We start from the raw sequence: 20,788 nt of genomic DNA, 5'->3' as shown, positions 1-20,788 counted from the left end.
GATGAACAAAGGAGAAACCCAGACTTTTTAGAAATTACAAATACTGAACCACAGTTAAATGACACTGATCAACAATGATTTTGTTAAATGAGAGTGAATAACTGATTCTTATAGTATTTTTCTGCTGATTTCATATATGAAATCAGAATTCTTCTCTTAGGCTTAGTTTTTTGTAATTACCATTCTTATTTTCAGGTAGTATCATACATTAACTCCATTAGCATAGTTTTTTGTGAACATATTTTATTATATTGTCTATCAGCTAAATAGCTCTTGTTTATTTATTACAGTCCCTTAATTATTGTCACATTGAATTGTAAGAAATTAGTCATTGTGTTTATTACTTATACATTAATTAGAATGAACAAGAATGTAACTAATTCTTCCTATTTTCATCTTTCTCTAAACATATCATCCACTCATTAGTCATTTCTGTCGTTATTATATTTACTTATAAACTGTCATGCAGACTAGAGAAATGTTTTTAATTCTCATTCAAGTGCAAGTTCTTGTGTATGTAACACTCCGTTTTGTAGCTGCCTTTCATATTTGCAGTTATATGTTGTTCAGTAAAGGGAGGATGATTATTAAATTAGTGTGTTTATAAAGTGTTCCTTTTTAAACAATATTATTTACTGTAATGAATCAACAATGCCTCGCAGTTGCATTAATCATCCAAACGATTTCTGCTGCATTTGTGGTGAGGTAACGTTGAAGTCTCAGAAAAGAAATTTAATTCTACTGATAAAAAAGTCGTATGAACTGTATTTTGAATGTAAATTAGGTGATCAGGACCAATCTTGGGCTTCTCATATTTGCTGTGCTTCTTGTGTAATATTGTTGACTGGTTGGCTATATGGATTTTGTAACATGCCATTTGCAATTCCAATAGTTTGGAGAGAACCGATTGGTCACACCATAGACTGTTATTTTTGTGTAATAAAGATCTCTGCGATAACAGCTAAAACTAGACTTACTGTTAAATACCCTGATATTCCCTCTGCGATGCAGCCGGTGCCAGATAGCCAAAATCTTCTAATTCCAGTACCACCAGAAACATGGAACTTAGATGAAGATGAAAATGTTGAATCTTGTGCGACTTATCAGGCAATGAAGAAAGAGATCCAAACATTTTAGAAGATAGATATGTTGAACCCCATTTTATTAATCAGTCAGAATTAAATGTGATTTGCGATCTAAATTTATCAAAGAATCAAGTAGAAATATTGGTATCAAGACTGAAAGGAAGGCATCTTTAAAACCAAACACTAAAAAAACTGCTTTCCGTGACTGTCAGAATTTGAAAATTTCTTCTCTCAGTATGAAAACTTGGCACACTGTAATGATATGGACTTTTTACTGGAAGCTTTGGTACATATCTACTATCCTGAGAAATGGCAACTTTTTATTGACTCGTCAAAGCTTAGTTTTTGAAAGGTGTTCTACTTCGATTGGAAATAAATACCAATCAATACCATTAGTGTACACTGTAACTTATGTAACTTTTATCAAGCAGGATTCAGTATGAGAAATATTTATGGCATATTTGGGGAGATCTGAAAGTAATAGCACTTTTACTTAAACTGCAACTTGGATACACAAAGTTCTGTTGGTTTTTGTGTGAGTGAGATAGCAGGGATAGGAAAAATCATTGCATTAAAGAGAGAGTTACTGACTATAGGAGAGAAGAATGTTATCAGTCAGGTATTAGTAAAACCAAAAAAAGTCTATCTTCTGCCACTACACATTAAGCTAGGTTTATTCAAAAAATTTTGTTAGCAATGGATTGTAATGGTACAGGGTTTAAGTTTCTAAAAAAACAAATTACTTAATATTAGCAATGCTGACTAAAATAAAGGAAGGTATATTTATTAACCACAAATAAGAAAAATAATGAGTGATCTGGCATTTGAAGCTTGTTTGAATGACTTGGAGGTTGCTGCATGGAAAACATTTAAATGTGGTAAACAACTTCCTTGGAAACCATAAGGCCAGTAATTACAGAGAACTTGTGAGTGAATCCTTCTAAACTACAAAGAACTTGTGTGTAACATGTCACTCAAAATCCATTTCTTACATTCACATTTGGATTTTTCCCTAACAACCTCGTTGCCATCAGTGATGAATGTGGAGAACACTTTCACCAGAAGATATATACAGTGCAAACACGATACTAGGGAAAATGGAACCCAAAAATGGTAGCTGACTACTGTTGGAATCTAATTAGGGATCTACCTACAGCAGAAAATCGAAAAGAAATAGATTTTAGGTGAGCTCAAAATAATGTATTGTCATATTACGTTCACCATAAATTTTTTTTAAAAAGAAATTTCAATTACAGCAAAACTAGTCCGGTAGAAAAAATCTGTTACCATATATGAAATCAGCATAAAAAATGCTATAAGAAACAGCCATTCTCTCTCATTTATCAAACAGATAATTAAATTTTGTTGACCAGTGTAATCAGTTAGAATTAAATAATCTCGTTCGTAATCAAAATTTGTCCAAGAATTAAGTAGAAGTTCTCATATCATGATTGGATGGAATCTTTTATAACACAATATTAAAGTAAGTGCTATCTATGACAGGCAGTATGAGTTTGAACATTTTTTTTCCAGTATGAGGACTTAATTTACTGAAATGATATGGAATATTTATTTGAAGTTTTGGGACATATGCATCATCCTGATGAGTGATATCTGTTTATAAATTTCAAAGTGTACTTTGAAAGCAGTCCTTCTTCATGTCCATCAATTCCTTATGTCATGCATCTCACATGAAAGTCATATGAAAATATAAACTTGTGTTGGATATGATTCAGTTTACCTTCTGCTGTTACACATTTAAGCTTAATGAGAAATTTCATTGAAGTAATGGATCATGATGGAACTGGATTTCACTTAAAAATAGGCTCCCTAATATAATCTAATATAAGTGATGCTAAGATAAAGGAATGCATATATGTTGGACCACAAATAAGAAAACTAATGAATGATATTGAATTTGAAGACAGTTTGAATGACTGTGAGTTTGCTGCACGGAAATCTTTTAAAAATGTTGAAAACTTCGTTGGAAATCATAAGGCAGATAACTACAGAGAACTTATAACTGAGTTTCTTAAAAACTATAAAGCATTTGTACATGTACTTGTCACTGAAGATTCACTTCTTATATTCTGATACGGATTTTTTTCCTTATCAATCTTGGAGCTAGGAATGATGAACATGGAGAACACTTTCACCAGAAAATACTTGCCATGGAAACAATGCTGTCAGGAAAAATGGAACTCAAGAATGCTGACTACTGCTGGAAGCTCAAGGCTGATGTACCTACAGCAAACTACACCAGAAAATCCAAAAGAAGTAGCTTGTAGGTGTGTAGAAATTGTGTTTATATTAGACTTATACTACTGTCACAAAGATATCACAACAAAAAATGGTAATTACAAAAAATTATGCCTGATAGAAAGAAAACACTTACATATTTTAAATCAACTTCAAAAATACTAAGATTCATAAATTAAAATTCTTGTAACAAATATAAAAAACAAACTTTTATTGACCACTGTTATTACTGTTTATCATGTATTTTTTTTTCATAATTAGTTGTACAGTCTTTCATATTTTCATCATTCAAACAGGTTTAATAATTTAATTTTCTGTCAGTTCAGTATTGTAATCATGTTCTACTTCTTTCCAGAAAAATCCTTGCTCTCTTAAGATTTTCAGTGTTATTAGCAGTTTTATTATTTATTTAATATGGTTACATTCAACTTGCTCACAGATTAATTAAGCCTTACTTCCTTTGTAGAAAATTTAAAAGTAAATTTTGCTTTGAAAAACTTCTGGCATTTCTATGGTTGTGTGCATGCTGTGTTTTTATAACCTTTCTTTATAACTTTTACATGTTTAAAACCTTTCTTTCAATTGCAACATTGGTATAACTTCATGCTTGTGCTGCAAAACTTAATTTTATAAATTTGGAAATTAATTTATATACTTATATAGAAATTCTGTTTATAAAAATGGCATGGAATTGAATTGCATTACATTTTTTAATTTTTATTTATGTGGAAGGAAGTATACATCACATTGATAATCCTTCATTATATATAAGCTTTATTATTATTAATTTATAATAAATATACTACAATGTTCTGGATGGTTATGAATGTACTGTGTTGGTAGGGAAGTTGTATGGCAGGTGCTAGAAGAAAGAAAGTTGGATAAAATGGATATTCAGGTGGTTAAAGTTATGTGTGAGGGGAGCAAGAGTTGTGTCAGGACAAGACTGGGAAGGTTGAATTGGTTCAAGATGAGAATGGTTTAGACAAGGAAGTGTGATATCTTCACTTTTGTTTATAATAACAACAACGGATTGAATCTTCAAGAAAGTTAAAAAGGAAGTAGCAGAAGGAATGAGCAACTTGTTATTTGCAGACAACCGAGTTTTATTGGAGGGAGTTTTACTGGGAAGGTGTAAGTGTGCAGTAAATGTGTGGAGTGAAGAAATTCAGAAATGTGGTATGCAGTTTAGTGTTGAGAAGAGTAAAATGGTTGTGCAAGACAGAAAAAAGTGAAATTCAATGGACATAACTATGAATGGTAGAAAAATAGAAAAGGTAAAAGAGTTTAGTTATCTACGAACAATTTTTTTCTGAGGATGGGAGAATGGTTAAGAATAAGTACTCTTGTACTTATTCTTAGGCAGGTGGATTTTATCAGATTGTAAGAAATCTGGTCTGGAACAAGGAGCTGTCTTTTCAGTTTAAGAGAGTTACCTACGCGGCAGAAAGATAGGGCAGTCGAGTACAGGAATCAGAAATAAAATTCAAGAGGCAAGAGAAGCATGCTAGGGAAGTCAAGATGGGGTAAGGTAAGGAGCAGTATAATTAGAAATGAACTGACATTGGGAAGCCTTGTCGAGTCAACTGGAAGATCAAAGCTCAGGTGGTTTGGACATATTGAAAGAATGAATGAGGAAAGATTACCAAACAGGATGATGGGTGCATTGGAAACTGGTAGAAGATCAAGGGGTAGACCAAGAATGAAATGGATAAATACGATGATGGAGGAAGTGCACAAGAGAGGAGATGTGGTGAGTGTAATGGAAGAGAGATGGTTCATGGATCAAGGCAGATGGAGAAATCTTCTATAAGGGTTAACCTGAGGAAACTTGGATTAAAGGGAACTGAAAATGATGATAATACTGTGTGGTAAGGAATAGTATTACATATAAACAAATTAAAATATTCAAGTTTTACCAGTTATAATCTGCTAATGTTTCTTATATGATGTCTTAACATATTGGAATATAAATTAATAACATCCTTGATTTTCCTGTCTACTTCTACACCTGTATTAAAGACGTGATACCAGTATTTCAGAGTTCACCAATGGCATTATATTTAGTATAATAAGTTTTGCTTGGTGAAATTTCTTGCTGATGTAATTTTAGATCTGTTATTATCTTTATTTTCTGCAGTGTAGATGTCATAGATCATGTGGCATAAAGTTTTCATTGTGTTGGCCATTGTTTGTTAAGTAATCTGAGATAATTTTTGTCAGTAATAATTCAGTTGATTGGCTGATTCATTATTTTAAATATTTAAAAATGTCTATAATTTTGGTATTGTTTTATACTCTTTTTTATTGTTTTAATTCCTGTACATTATAATTCATATAATACTGTCAAAGCTATCTGCAGTATTTGTGTGTCTGAAAACTATTATTTAGGAAAAGAGAGAGCAATAATCATTGCAATGGAATGGTTTACAATTAAGTAGATTAAATGTACAATATTTCAAGAGTTATCAAATTAAATCACTGGAATTGATTAATAATATTTATTTTCATATTTGTGACTCACACCTCAAGCAGTCAAATCTATTTCAAAAGCAAATCAAATTAATTGAAGTAAATTATTAATTACAGAAACAGTAAATGGTACCCGTAAATGAATTGTTAAGGACTTTCTTTCATGAACTATAATTAATGACATGTATTATTTTTCCTTGGAATAAAAGTCAGAAAACTAGAAGTCCAGTAGAAAATTAACTTGAAATTATATTTTCTTGTAAAATATTATCATTTTTAATTATTGTATTAAACAGTGAAGTTATAATAATAGTTTGTAGAGTAACATGTTAGTCAACTGATCGAAGGGAAAATTATCATTAAGATTCCTTATTCTTTTGTCTTGAAAATTCATAACTGTGAAAAAAAAAAACAAAATGGCCTATATTAAGTGGTAATTGTAAAAATAAAGTCAAATTTTCTACTATTGTAGACAGTTAAGGTCACACACTCTCCCTTCCACTGCCTAAAGTTTCTCCTCATTCCTCCTACACCACAGTAATAATACAATATTGCTGAATTGTTCCTTTTCACTTTACAGGCCAATGTTTAATCAACTTATCTTACGTATTTATTAGCAAAATATTTATTGCATTACTCTGGTGCAGATAAAAAGTTACTGTCTCACATCTGAAACTTTTTATTTTACATAAGCTACTTCCCTTATTTTCCCACATGTTCAGAAATTTGGAAATGTTACTGCTAAACTTAAATATGTACTTTAAAACTGAAAAATTCATAAAAATTTACTCAAAATCTAAATAAATTATAATCTGAAAGTCAATATCACCTGAAATAAATTATAAGTATTCATCACATGATAAATCTGTCGTATTTTCGTCACTGTCATCTATTTGTAAATTCACTACTACGCGTTGTAAGTTGTCATCACACAATCCTTCTTTATGAAAATCTTCTACTTGAATGTTTGCTGCATGACTTATGCATTTTCTTCAGTCATCTCTTGTTATGCAGTTTATGGCATCTTCCAATAATGATTTTACGTCATTATTTGAAAGTCCTGTTTTTGGCTGCCTCCTCACCTTTTATCTGCACCCAAACTGGCTCAATTGGGTTTTACTATCTGTGATATGGTGGTAGTCGAACAACTTCATCCACCATTTCTGTTGCAGTATCGTCAAGCTCATACTGTTTGTATTTTTGTTTGTGTTCATTAACAATAGACAGTAACTGGGGAATTGTGTGCAAAGGATTGTGTGGTATTTTCTTCTTTTCTAAACGTGAAAGAATTTTCACATGTTTTGTATTGGTCACTGGCACTTTCTTTTTAAGCACAGTTAGCGCTCAAGGATAGTTGGCGTTATCCATTATGATAACATAACTTTTTTCCAAAGATTGCACCAAATTTATGAACCATTCTAGGAATAAATCAATGTTCATTTCTTGGTGGAAGCACCCCATTTGCTTCAACTGAGAAACAATAGCAGAGTTTTTTTTTGTAAAACTAAGTTCATAGCAACCAGTGCGGCACATAATTAAGCGGGATCCTTTCCCAATTGGAATCTTAGCCCACCACTGCTTGTTGAATTCTGCCAGATATATTTTTTGGATTGGTTCTAGTTTACCCATGTTTCATTTAGGTAAATTATCGGTCAAGAATTATTTTGTCTAATTTCATGCATTTCCTTAAAAGTATTACCCAAGCAAGAACCCAATGTCAGATCGGTAGATAAAAAAATTGTCTGCCATCATTACACTTAATGAAATCGGAACCCTAATTTTCTTACAATTTTCCATGTGGAATATTCACTATCAGTAAATTTTTTTTTAAATGTTTAATTTTACTGCACGTCAGATACTTCAACCATGTCGTAAAATTCTTGAATGGAACAGTGTACTACATCTTTATTAAAATTGTCCAGATTGGTTACCCAGTTTGTATAAGAAATTTTTTTCTGAGATGGTTCAAAAGAATGTTTGCATAATTTGCCTTGGGCTGATGCATTTTCATTATCTTCAGAAAAAAATTTTGTACAATACGCACTGATACAGCACAATTGATTGCAGTCACTTCCTGCGTTTCATTAAAAACCTTCTTGAATTAGGTCTGCTATACACAAGTTCTTTTAATTAATTATACACCCTATAAATCATTTTTTTTTAGATTTTTTCCAAAGGTGAGGACTGTTTGCTACCATTTTAACTTAAACAATTTCACAATTAAAATAATTAACTTTCATAATTAAAGATCAGTGAAAGAAACTGCATGTCCAATTGATATAAAACTATAATCTGAACTGGTCAAAATTTTATTACAAAACAAAAGTTGCGTATGCGCTGATAAACATGATTTAACGATGTCTTGAAATGGTACACATAGACTATTTAAAATAACAAACTGAGTAATATAAAAGTTAATTATGCCAGTTTTTTATTTAACAAAAGATTTTCTTCTTGTATGTGACTGTTAGTCAGTAACAATAAAAAAAGGATTGAAGTAGTTTGGTTACAAAATGTGTGGGAAAACACTTACAATTTTTTTTAAATGAGATAATTTTATTGTGTACGTAAAATACCTTAAGCTGGATTATTTGATTAAAATTTTTGTGATTTATTTATTGACTAAAAATCGTATATTTGAGTAAGTGCTTATGATGTATAGTAAGTGCTTTCTGATGTATAGTTAATGATAGATGGATGTGGTGATGTAATGGCCGTACGCGCTCCACGCTGCTGCAGAATATGATTGGGGAGGCAAGATGAGGAAGTTGTATGACCTTCACCTGCAAGATGATTTCAAATCTATTATAACTGCAAAGAAGAGGATTATGTAGTGTTGTATTCTGTGTATATTGGTGTGTACAGTTTATTGATTAAATACATTCATCAGTTTTTCATTAAATGACATCAAATGATTAAGATTAATTCTAATAGTAATTTTATTTATTACAAACAAGTTTTGGTGAATGTAATTATTCATAGTTTTGTTATGTTAGTGATGACTGAAGTTAGAAATAACAATTTTTATTATAATTATTTAATAATTTGAATAAAATATTTGGAATATTTACAAGTTTTTACTGAATAGTATACAGAGTATACTATACATAGTATACAGTATGAATTTATATAGCACTATAGTATTAGTAGTGTAATTATATGAATAAATATTACTTTTTGTATTGTTTTCAGGATGAAGCTGAAGTTATTCCATTTCCTAACAGTGACCAAGACTTTTCCCTTCCAGATGATGAATTTGCTGATCTCATTCAAGAGAAATTAAAGTGTAGTCCTACAGAAGAACTAGATAGTAGTGACCATGTGTTAGAATCAGAAGAAGCAAAATTACTTGAAGAAGATCAGTGTAAGTTAGGGGTTAAAAAAATTGAAAAAGATCCTTCTCAGCTGAAAGAATTGAAAAAAGAACGTAAATTAAGTATTACAATTAAAAAAGATGAAAAAAAAGAGTTAACTGGTAAAAAGACTGAGAAAGAAGAAAATAAGAAGGAAGAGAAAAAAAGAGTTGAAGAAAGAAAAGAAACAGTTAAAAAAGATGAAAAGAAAGATTCAGTATTTAAGAAAGTTGAAGAAAAGTCCATGAAGAAATTAGATAAAGACGAAGATGTTTTGCAGAAAAAAACAGATGAAAAAAAAGATACTAGTAAAAAGCCAGAAAAGGATGATAAGAAAGAACCAAAAATTAAGAAAGAAGATGAAAAAAAGGATGCTAGAAAGGATGATAAAAAAGATAATATTATGAAAAAGGAAGACAAGAAAGAATTTAAAAAGAGTGATAAAGAAGAAAAAAAGGATGCAATAAGAAAATCTGGGGAAGGAAAGAAAGATAATAAAAACAAGGATGATAAAAAACGTGATAGCAGCAGCAAAAAAGAAGGAAATATTGAAAAAAAAATTTTTTTTGATAGCGGGAAAAAAGAACCTAGTATAGAAATTAAGAAGACTGATAAAAAAGAAATAGGCGAAAAGAAATCTGATAGTAAAGGAGCTGATCGTAAATCAGAAGTAGTGAAAAAACGTGAGTCTGTTTCTGAAAGAAAGTCTGAGTCGGATATTAAGAAGGAAGCTGTTGAAAGGAAATCAGATGCTGGAAAGCAAGATAAACTAGCTGATATAAAATCTAGTGTTAAATCACGACCTTCTAGAGATAGATCTGATTCTGAAACTTCAGGTAAGCTCTCTGACTCTATGCTATCTAGTAATTTTAGTGTAAATTTTATTTACTATATAATAAAAAACTTATTAATTTATTTGTATTGGTTAATAACATGCAGTATTAATTTACAGTAAAATAACTTTGTACATGGTACAGTTTAAAGTGTTTGTTGATGATGTACATTAATAAGTTTTTGTACACAATAATTTATTTTGATTATTTTGTTAAATTAATTAAAGTTGGCGCAATTTTCTACTGTCTACATTCTGAAAACTAAGAATATTTCTTTAATTTTTTTTTTAAAAAGCTATATTTAAAGAAAAAATATTGCTTAAAACACTTAATGGTTAAAAATACAATTAATTTTAATAATCTAATTGATCATACATAATTTAACTATGTTGTAGTTTTATGAACAAACCAATCTGTTCTGGATATGATTCCACTGCCCAACCTGGTATCTGCTGTTCAGTCCTTAGGTGAATTGAGTACTTCTATCATCTACCTTCTCCTCTTTACTCTATCTGGGGGTTAGATTCAATTGCAGTATTATCTGCTCTGTTAACCTGCAGTGTTGGGAGTTTAAGAGATCTGAAGTTTGTCTGCTAAATTTGCTTTCCTGAAAGTTTTGTAATGAAATTAATCTGATTAGCAAGGGAATTAATCTGATTTGACTGAGTGAAAATAGATTTTATTGTAAAATACATTTGAGGTTAGTCTGATAGTATAATGTTTATTTTGTCATTAATATTCACTTGAATTCCCAAGTTTTCTTTAGTTTAGAGAATCATATTAAATTAGGCTGTAATAAGTCATAAAAAATCAAAATCCTAAATTACAAAATTAAAAAAAAAAGTAATATCAAGTAAAAAGCAACTCATCATTTATATTCATAAGTATTTGCTTTAACATTCTAGTAATTAACAATTTTTTTAATCTGTATAGGATTTATTTATAACAATTATTAAAGAAGTAACTGTTTTAAGTATTCAATTAAGAAGATTTTTCAGAAAAATATGAAACTTTTTTCATTTCTGGCTTATAAAATATCATTTTTATTACCTTTTTTTGTTCCTGTAGCTGAATTAATAAAAATATAGCTAATTTAAAAAAATAAGTAAAGTATTTAAAAACTATTTTAAATACTAGAAATCCAACAAAAGTGAGGTGTCCTAAACAATTTATATTTTAAGTGTATGTCTAAAAAACAATAATTAATATCATTTTTTTAAATTGTATCAATTAGACATTTTCAAGAATATTGCTATTAAATTATGTAAAAAAGCTTGTAAATGTTTTACTATAGTTAATTCCTGAAAAAGACTTAACTGTGTTTTGTACTAGAAATGCAAAAATTAGGCAAACCTAAATTTTTTTGTTTTAATCTGTCACATTTTGATGTTTTTTGTTTTTTATAAACTTCAAAATTTTTATGTCTCTATTTAATTTTTTGTGGATGTTGTTCATACCATTTTATTCAGAATCAGATTTGGTCAAATTTTGTTTAAAAGTTTTATGTGTAAATTACCGATTTAACAAAGCTATTTTATGCCAAACATAAAATAGTACGTTTGTTGACCCTAATCTTTTGTCTTTTACCCCTTATTTCTCAAACACTACTAAGAATACAGTTCTGGGACCAATTTTTTTTCCATTTTTCTGATCAGATTTTATATAAATCCAATAAATTTACTCCTTAATTTGGCTTCCAAGAATTACAGCCTGGCTTAATTTTACCAAAGATGTAGAAATCTTTTGCTAGCTGCTACTCTTTAACAAAGTGTTTCCAGACCTATGTATATGTGAACTTTCTTCTTTATTTTCACCAGTAGAACATGTCCTAAAAGTTTGTTACATCTTTGTGAAACATACACATGTGTGCACGTGCAGTGTTCCAAGAAGTTTCTATTTACGTTTAAAGTGTATTCTTGTTATTAAATAATGAAAATCGTTTGTAAATATATAAGTTAGGAAGTGCTTTTTTTGAGTTATGGCAAGTGAAAAATGCTGCCCTGATTTCTGCTCCAAAGGTTAAATGAGCTACACTGAAATTTGTGTGACATAAATTATGGAGAACAACTGGTAGTTGGTATGTTTTTAACTTTTTTTTTTTGTTTTATTAATAGTAAAGTAGAATTGTCAGTATTTTTGTCAACATATTTTGGTGTGTAGTAGGTTAGCTTTGATTATTGGTGGTTTAATTCTCATCTCTAGACATTCATGAACTTCAGGATCTATCATTTGCATTTGTGTAAGTATTCACTTGATTAAAATGAAATGTAATTTTTTTGTACATACAGTACAGGAAACATGCTATAAGTGTGCTCTTTTGATATCACAGATGCTACAGTAACAATTAATTTAAACATCAATTCAAGCTCCATTTTTGTTTTTTCTACATGGAGTTGGCCAGCTCATAATGCTATTGATGGCTGTGGTGCATCAAATATTAATTAAAAATATTTATTCATCAACTTCCAAAATACTCACTATTTATCACTGTTGATAAATAAATTTAAATATATTAGCTATATGGCATATACCTTTGCTAACTAATTACATAAATTTCTTAATGAGTGTGAGAATAGTGGGAAATTTGTTGCCGTAAATTATTCTTTTAAAAAACTATAAATTTCCTTTACCTGGCAGAAGTCAGTTAAATTGTCATAAAATTACTGTAAAGGTGATCAATAAATTTTCCATTACGTGACATAACTGAATATCCTAGAAACTAATGTTAGTAGAAATATATTTTATACATTGCTTTGTGTACATCATGCACCTCAGTTCTTTCTAATTGAAGTGCATGGCCAAACCATGATAAAAACATTGCACCATATGCATACATATGATAAATAAATATTTATGGTTGTGTGTATCATCTATATAATTTATCTTAACTTCATCATGTTACTGTGCGTCATGAAATTATATACACTTATCTCTCTTCAGTTTCACATTAGTGAGCATTTTCCTGAATCATTACATGTGTAATTTTACTATGATCTCTGTTGATTTTATATGTGTTGAAAGGTTACTGCCTGCTACTTAATGAATTTCATTAAATTATAAGTGCAGATTAAAAGTATTTCTAATTGATGTAAAGTAATGCAAACTGTCTTGATAGAGGTAGAGGAATATTGTGGTGGATTTCCTACATCCTGATTTTTTTTTGTGAATTTTACTACCAGATGCTGAAGCAGCTGTAATGGAAAATTTGTATTTCATATTTTATTAAGTATTAAGTCGGGAGTTCATGATTTGATATGCAGTAAATCTAATACTTAGATCAATTTTACTCTGAATGAATTGGTTGTTTTCTATATTTTCATCCTGACTCCATAGAGGAAGACACCCTCCATGTGACAGTTTCGGTTACCATGCCACCCCCTCCATACTTAGCCCTTATGGGCTTTACCAGAGGTCATCTTCAAAACTCCAGCAAAAGGCATTCCTTAGCCTTGTTCTTGCCTCAGTCAGGCAAGAACATGCCACCGATGTGAATACCACATGTGATATACCCATCGGTGTACTACTAGGAAATGAACTCTCAAACAAAACACATCTATGTCGAGTCTTTAACAAGACTGAGGGACATGAAAGAACTGAAATTAAAAGTGCAACTACCTACCTGTTAGGTTGGAAGTTGAGTTCAACTCGCAACCACAACATAACACAAAACAAGAGATAAAAAAAAATAAAAATAAAACTAAATAAACAAACACTACAAAAACATCAAACCTTGTAACAAAAGAATAACAAAACCAAGACACAGGAAAGACCAGGCTGAACCCTAAATTCCCTTGGCAATCCGTACTCTTGCCAGGTACCCAATGAAATTTTCAACGATTACCCATTCAGCCCAATTTTTCCAATTGTCATGGAGATTTGTAAATTACATGGTATGTGTCATCTAGTTGTCCACAATCTGAACACACACCTGAATCCACCAGGCCAAATTGATGGAGTCTGTCTCGCAAGGTGCCGTGACCAAAAAGAAATTGTGTTACATATTTGTTAGGGTGAACCCACAGAAGCCCACTGTAAACCAACAATGTCTGAGAAGAGATCATGTGTATAATGCCCACCCTCTGTCTCATCACATCTGGCCTGCCATAAAGCATTACCATGTCGTTCTATCTCACAAATTTTTTGTGAAGTCAATTCACCTGACTTCTTAGCAACATAAAGCTGCTGCTTTTCTGGCACAATTAAATGTATCGGTTTCACGCCTGCAATCACCAACATTTCCTCCTGTGAAATAGTACAGTAACCTCATGTTACCATTAGTAATATAAGGTGTTGGCTCTTAATAATATATCCCTATAGCTTTTAAATTTTAGCCTAACTGCCCAAACAGGTGCCACATGTAAAGACATCCTTTCAAAAATTTTGTCCACTTCCTTTTTCAGCCCACATTTGTAACCCAATATAGATTATTTTAGTGTAAATCACACCAGTTTCATTGACATTTTTTCAAGTGTGCTAATTCAGTGATGATTCACAATGTAATATTTCATATTTTTATGTGGTAAATTTGTTTCTGCTTTTGCTTTATAAAGGTAAATTCAGTTTTTGTTTGTTTGTGTAAAGCTTGTTCTTTGAATTTATAATGGAGTGGATCATCTTTACACAGTAATGACTTTTATTGCCCATCAGTTTAACTTATGCACCATACAGTAATTGTGTTGTTGAGTTTTCTGTTTAATGACAGTGTGAAGTTTTATGGATTCTCTTACTTGTTTTGAAATTACTTATGTAACCTTAAATGTTTGCTTTTGTTGCAAATGTTATGTGTGATAGGTGTTTGTATTATGTGCATAAATGTGAAGTATTTTCTCCTATTGATTGTATTTGAGTTTTGTTCTGTATCTTGTGTAACATATTTCATCTGTTCTATTATTCGAATAATTTCATGCCCTTCAATGTAAATTACCAATCTGTGATTTACGTGAAACTGTAATGTTTTTTTTTTGTTTATTTTATTTGTTCTAACAATATATTGTACTGATATTGAAAATTATCTAGAGTAGGAAATTTCTTCTGTAGTTTAAGCTTCAATCAGCTCACAAAAGCTAAGACTTATCTCACTGTTTTTTGAATTATGGGCTGCCTTTTTCTTTTTATCACCGCTACCTCATTTTTGTGTGCATTGTTATTCTTTCGCTTCATATTTTTCTTAAAAACGTTTTAATCCACTCTTAAGTATAAAATACCTCTGTTAAATGGAAGGTAGATTTCTTCTTCATCTGTCACCTAAAATTAGTCTGAGAGCCAGATGCCCTCCTTTGTATCCATACTCTTTCCAAAAACAAACCGGTCATCATCCATACACCTTCCAACCCATGATTTTTTATGAATTTTTCCTGTGAATATTTCTTATGTGTATTGTTAATAGTGAAGTAGTTCTTGTCATTTTTCATATGATACAAAATGTTATTTTATAATATATGCACAAGTTTAAATCTTATTTGGTGAATTATCATCTACAGATTTTTGAGGGTTTAATATTTTTCAATAATAATAGTTTAATGAAAAGTTAGTTTTACTTTAATGACCCTGTAGCAATAGCTCTTTCTTTGTGTATAAGATAATTAAGTTACGGTATATTAACATATTATTTTGTTTTTATATAAATCATTAATAGCATTATTCAGCTTGAATTATAGAATACTATCTCCCTCATTTGACTGTATTACAATTGTTGGGACCATTAAGAAAACTCCTAAATTAAAACTGTTGATGAATTTACCAGAATTAAATATGAAATAAAAATTTTCAGCTCTTAAAAAAATTAACAGTCTGCCAATCTGATATCTAGTTGATGATATCAGGTAAACCAAAGATACAGTTATAGAAATCTAACTTGCACATTAATTACCATTTTTTAACTTTAAATGAACCATGTGATTTTTTTTATTACTGTTACTCTTTTTTTTTTTAAACAGATAAAGAGTTCATTAAGATGATATTTTGATATTTGTACTTTATGTTATAAGTTGAAGTTATATGCATTAATCAAGATCTAACTTGCAGTAATATAAGCTTTTTTCTACATGTTAATGATGATGTACATCCCCTCAGAAATCATGATTAGTATTTTTTTCTTCTTCAAAATCATCAAGTTGTAACTTTTAACCTCGTATCGTTCTACAATACATTCTCCACTGCTTATTGTCTGTTTTTTTTCATGCTGTTTTTTCATTTTCTTACTTTACACTTTGCATTTAATATCAATTTTATGTCGAAACTGTTTTACTGTTTTCATCATCTTTGGACTTTTATACTTTCCACATTCATCATCAAATCTATTATGACTTATGTTATCTATGGTTCTCTATTAGCATTTCCCTTTTTACCTGAAGCTTCTTTACCTCATAATTATTTTTTCAGTTAAATTTTACATTATTTATGTGTACACATATTTCCAGTTATGTATCTATGGTCTCCTCCACCTTAAAATTTTTATTTTTTAGATTATCTACATCTCATCTCTTTTTTGTTACTCTTCACAGTAAGAAAGAGGTGAAAGATTTGTTCTTGAAAGATTTCCATGAAAGAGTTATTCTTCATTCCATCAAACTTTCACCTACACTTTGCCCCTAATAAAGAATGGTCACTTATCAGGTCTCCCTTAGGGAAACATTATAAATCATAATTTGGTTTAAAATTTCCGTTTCATTTTTGTAGTCTATCGATGCCTTCCCGCACCTCCTAGTTTCACCCAAGTCTTATGTCTTCTGGCTCTACCTAATAATAATGATAAAAACAGATATCAAGTCACTATTTTCAAATTATATACTTTACTTAATTATTGCACCAATAAAAATATTGAATAAAATCTGTATAAAGTTTCTATATTGCTACTATGTGTTTGTATGTAAATATGAGGTATGATCAAAAAGTATCAGACCTTATTTTTTATTGTGGAAACCAGTTGTAACATGGGAAATGGACCATAGCAAGATAATGGAATTTAATCTGGATTTGTACAGCCATGGAAGTAAAAACATGTGAGTTGTGCTTGTCGTGTTTTCGTTGCTGTTCAAAATGACTGAATGGGTTGAGCAGAGAACCTCAATTAAATTTTGTCAGAATATGCAAATAGAACAATAAGGAAGATTCAAACATTTTTTGGTGATTGAGCTGTGTAGTAGTATAGTCGTTTCCTAGTTGATTGAACATTTGTTGAAAGTGATGAACACTCTGGCAGACCTTCCACTAGCAAAAATCCCAAAAAAGTTAATAAAATTCAACAGATGGTGTTGAATGATTGTTGAATAACAATTAGAGAGCTTGAAAATGAAATAGGGATTCATTTGGCTCTGTGCAGATGTCTTTAGTAGATGTCAGAATGTGACAAAATTTTCTCCAAAAAATTTATCACAAAACTTCTCACATATGAACAAAAAGAACACTGACGACAAGTTGTGTTAGTCTGAAATGTGCTAATAGTGATTTTATAAAAAAAATAATAACTGATGTTTGATGCAAGAGACTGGAGCTATGGGTGAATGGTTTGGTTTGCTTGGCATTTTTCCTGCCACCACCCCATTCAGTTACCCGAAAGCATAAGACCGTCTGTGCCACAAACGGCTACTGAGCCTCGAAACAGTTTAGCGACCAGTATCCTAACTAGCTCCTGGAGCTAACCTAAAAGTGTGAGTGGAATAAGTGTGGTATCATACACCACTCGCTTGCATATCCCACCGCCTACCAGTCATATATTACTAAAATGGTAGTTGCACCCCGTCAACTACTAAAACATATATGACTATCAATAATTAAATTTATCTCGTCAAAGACAGCAATTCGCTGCCACGCCTAGGCCACTGAATGCCAGCAAGTACCTGTCCACCATTAAAGCACTTTGAGCCTTAATCTGGCTTGTAGCCAGCCATATCTCTCCTACAGCAGCACGGTAGGAGTTTTTAACCTTAGGTAAACTGCTGATGTCAGTTGAACAAAGCAACCGCATCAAGGAACTCCCACATGGTCCGACAGTGTGGCTCTTGCCACATTGACTCGTCGCTTGTGGGTGGCCAATTTTCTCTTTGACCTCTTAAGTTCCAGGGTGGTCTGAGTTCTGGCTTCCCCCCACAGCTGGACAGTCGAACATCATGTATTTGTTCGACTGGACCTCCCTGCAGTTGCACAGCTAATCAGTTGCCAGGCAGAGCTGAAGCAAATATTGGTTTAAATTTACATGGTTGGAGAGCACTTGGGCTCCTGTTACCCTTAAAAACAAAGGAGGCATACCATCCCCCCAGATCCAGTATAAATTTATATAAGGACTTTCCCTTAGTCATGGCATGCCATTCTTGCTGTCATGCTTCCATCGTGAGGCTGTAAAGCCTCCTTCGCAGGTTGGGGATGGGCAACTGTTTGAAATTTAGAACCGGTGCATTGAGATCACTGTTCCGCTCCAATACAGGCCAGCTTGAAACTGCATCCCAGATACCTAGACCTCCCTGCCTCTTCGCAATTTCCACATGGCCGCCCAAACTTTCACCACTAAATCAATTGGGAGAGCCTTTTCCAGTGCAGTGGTAGCCTCATAGATGGTTGTTTTAAAAATACCATTGCATACAATTAAGGCCCTGTGCTGGACACTCCTTAAATTTTGAATAGGTGCTTAATTTCTTTTCAACCTATGCGCCCAAACAGACACCATGTTAGAGGTCATACTTTCGAAGACACCTCGGTACACCATCTACAAATGACGGCCTGACAGCCTGTAATCCTTCTGAGCAATCCTCCTAAGCTTGTGCATCACAGAGATGGTGTCCACACTACGTACCTGATGTGGTAGCTAAATAGCAACTTCTCATCAAACAAAACATCTAGGTACTTAAGAACTCTCACTCGGCAGATTACACAGCCTTTATACTTAATACAGGGGTTACGACTGTATGATAATTTGTCTGCACCCTTGAAAAGCATAAAATTCATCTTGAGCACAGAAATCTTTAAATTTTGTATGTCCATCCAGCCCTCTGTGGTTGAAAAAGCTGCCTGCACTTGGTCTTTTAGCTGCAGTTGTGAATTACCACGAACTAACAAGAGACAGTCATCGGAAAAAGCCTGGGCCATGACCCCTTCTGGGAATGTTAGTCCCAAAAATCCATTGAATACCAGGTTCCTGGGCAAGGGATCGAGAATGGAGCCCTGCAGGCTTCCCCTGGTGATGGACTTTTCCACAACTAGGTGTGCATCCTTAAACAGAGCCGTGCGATCAGACAAGTAGTCACGTACTACGGCCTGTAGGGCTATGGGAACATTGCAGCGTTCCAAATATTAGAGGACAGAACTCCAATGCAAAGAAGGAAATGCTGTCTCTATGTCAGTAAGAATTGCTAAAACATATTTACAGTTGGCTGTGGAAGAATGGTGGAAAATTCATCTTGACAGTGTTCTAGCTCATGCATCACTACATATCCAGAGATTTTTGCCAAAACACGATCGAACGACTTAAGCAGCCTCTTCACTCACCAGACGTAACTCCATACAAGTTTTGGCTCTTTCCTAAGATTAAAATACCGCGTAAAGGAAAGAAATTTGAAGATAGAGAAGAGATCAAAATAAATGTGACAAGAGGATTATGGAGTTTTTGAAAAATGCTTACAACAATGAAAATATTACTGGGATAAGTGAGTTACATCAGAAGGAGCATACTTTGATGGGGACAGTTTATTGAAATAAATAGGTTAATAATTTTTTTTGAGCCATGCCTGGGTACATTTTGGTAACACCTTGTATTATTTCCAAGCTTTTAGTATAAAAAATCTTTTGAACATTTGCTTTAAGTTTTTTTTAATTTTAACTTTACTGTTTGTAAGAATTTGTGAATATTTTTTTCTTACATGGGATCTGTAGACAGTCTTGAATACAAGGTATATATTGACTTGTAGACAGAAAGCATTGGCACTGAATTAAGAATAAGAAAGTAATACTTTTTTTGACAAAACTATTTTTGTGAAAAATATTGATACTAAAAGAGATGAGTAATACTTTGGAATAGCATTTATCTACACAGAACAAAGGTCATGATAAATCCTTTGATGATTTAGTTACAAGAAGAAACTTGTATGTTATTTAACTTGTAGTTATTTTCAATTCGAATGTTTTTCAGAGTTAGATCTAAAAATATAAGCTGAAATTTTGCAAAACAATAAACATTACCATACTAAATTGTACAAATGATTAAATATAGTTACATGTATTGCACCTTACAGCTTATTTAACAATAGAATTTAAATAATGTAGAAATTTGTAAAACTCTTTCATTCATCATCATACTCCTTTGCGTCTTTCGGCTGTTACTGGGTCAGGATACAGATCATGCTTCTCCACTTAACTTTCTCTCTCCATCACCACTTTTAAGCAATCCAACCATTACTTTCTAGATCCTCCTCTAGTTTTCTTCCAGTTATATTTAGGTAAAAAATCTCTTAATTACTTTTGCATTTCTTCTATTCTCTATAAGTTCCCAAACCATGTTTGATTTTCTCTTGTAATACACTACATCCTAGTCATCTTTTTGCAGTATTTTTTTTCCCTATCAGTTTTTTAAAATTTTCATATGGTTGCATTTATTTTACTATATTGTTTTATTGTAGTCATCCGGATCTTATCCATATGTTAGAATAGGGACGTAATAACTAATGAGAATCGTCTGTTTATATTTCATCAGTAATCTCTTATCCTATATTAAACTTCTGCTATTTGGACTCTGCGACTAATTTTCTGATTGATCTTTCATTCTGAGATATTTCACTACCTATACCATAAAGTTAAT

General features: G+C 31.7%; 1 protein-coding gene across 3 annotated transcripts in view; it reads left to right on the top strand.

Annotated features, from left to right (window-relative positions):
* The window catches only part of LOC142327993 (uncharacterized), a 58,225-nt gene that overhangs the window by 32,090 nt on the left and 5,347 nt on the right, over positions 1 to 20,788 (top strand). For 2 of the 3 annotated variants that reach the window (XM_075371432.1, XM_075371425.1), the window contains one exon: positions 9,009 to 10,005. In XM_075371432.1, the coding sequence (XP_075227547.1) occupies positions 9,009 to 10,005 (997 nt within the window). Of the gene's footprint in view, positions 1 to 9,008; positions 10,006 to 12,162; positions 12,242 to 20,788 lie in introns of all 3 variants that reach the window. The other variant, XR_012757147.1, reaches the window with a different exon arrangement.

The sequence above is a fragment of the Lycorma delicatula genome, chromosome 1 (genome assembly GCF_047948215.1).
Source record: "Lycorma delicatula isolate Av1 chromosome 1, ASM4794821v1, whole genome shotgun sequence".
In the NCBI taxonomy this organism is placed as follows: domain Eukaryota; kingdom Metazoa; phylum Arthropoda; class Insecta; order Hemiptera; family Fulgoridae; genus Lycorma; species Lycorma delicatula.
Note: the sequence above shows the minus strand (reverse complement) of the source record. Positions and strands in the feature narration are given on the sequence as shown.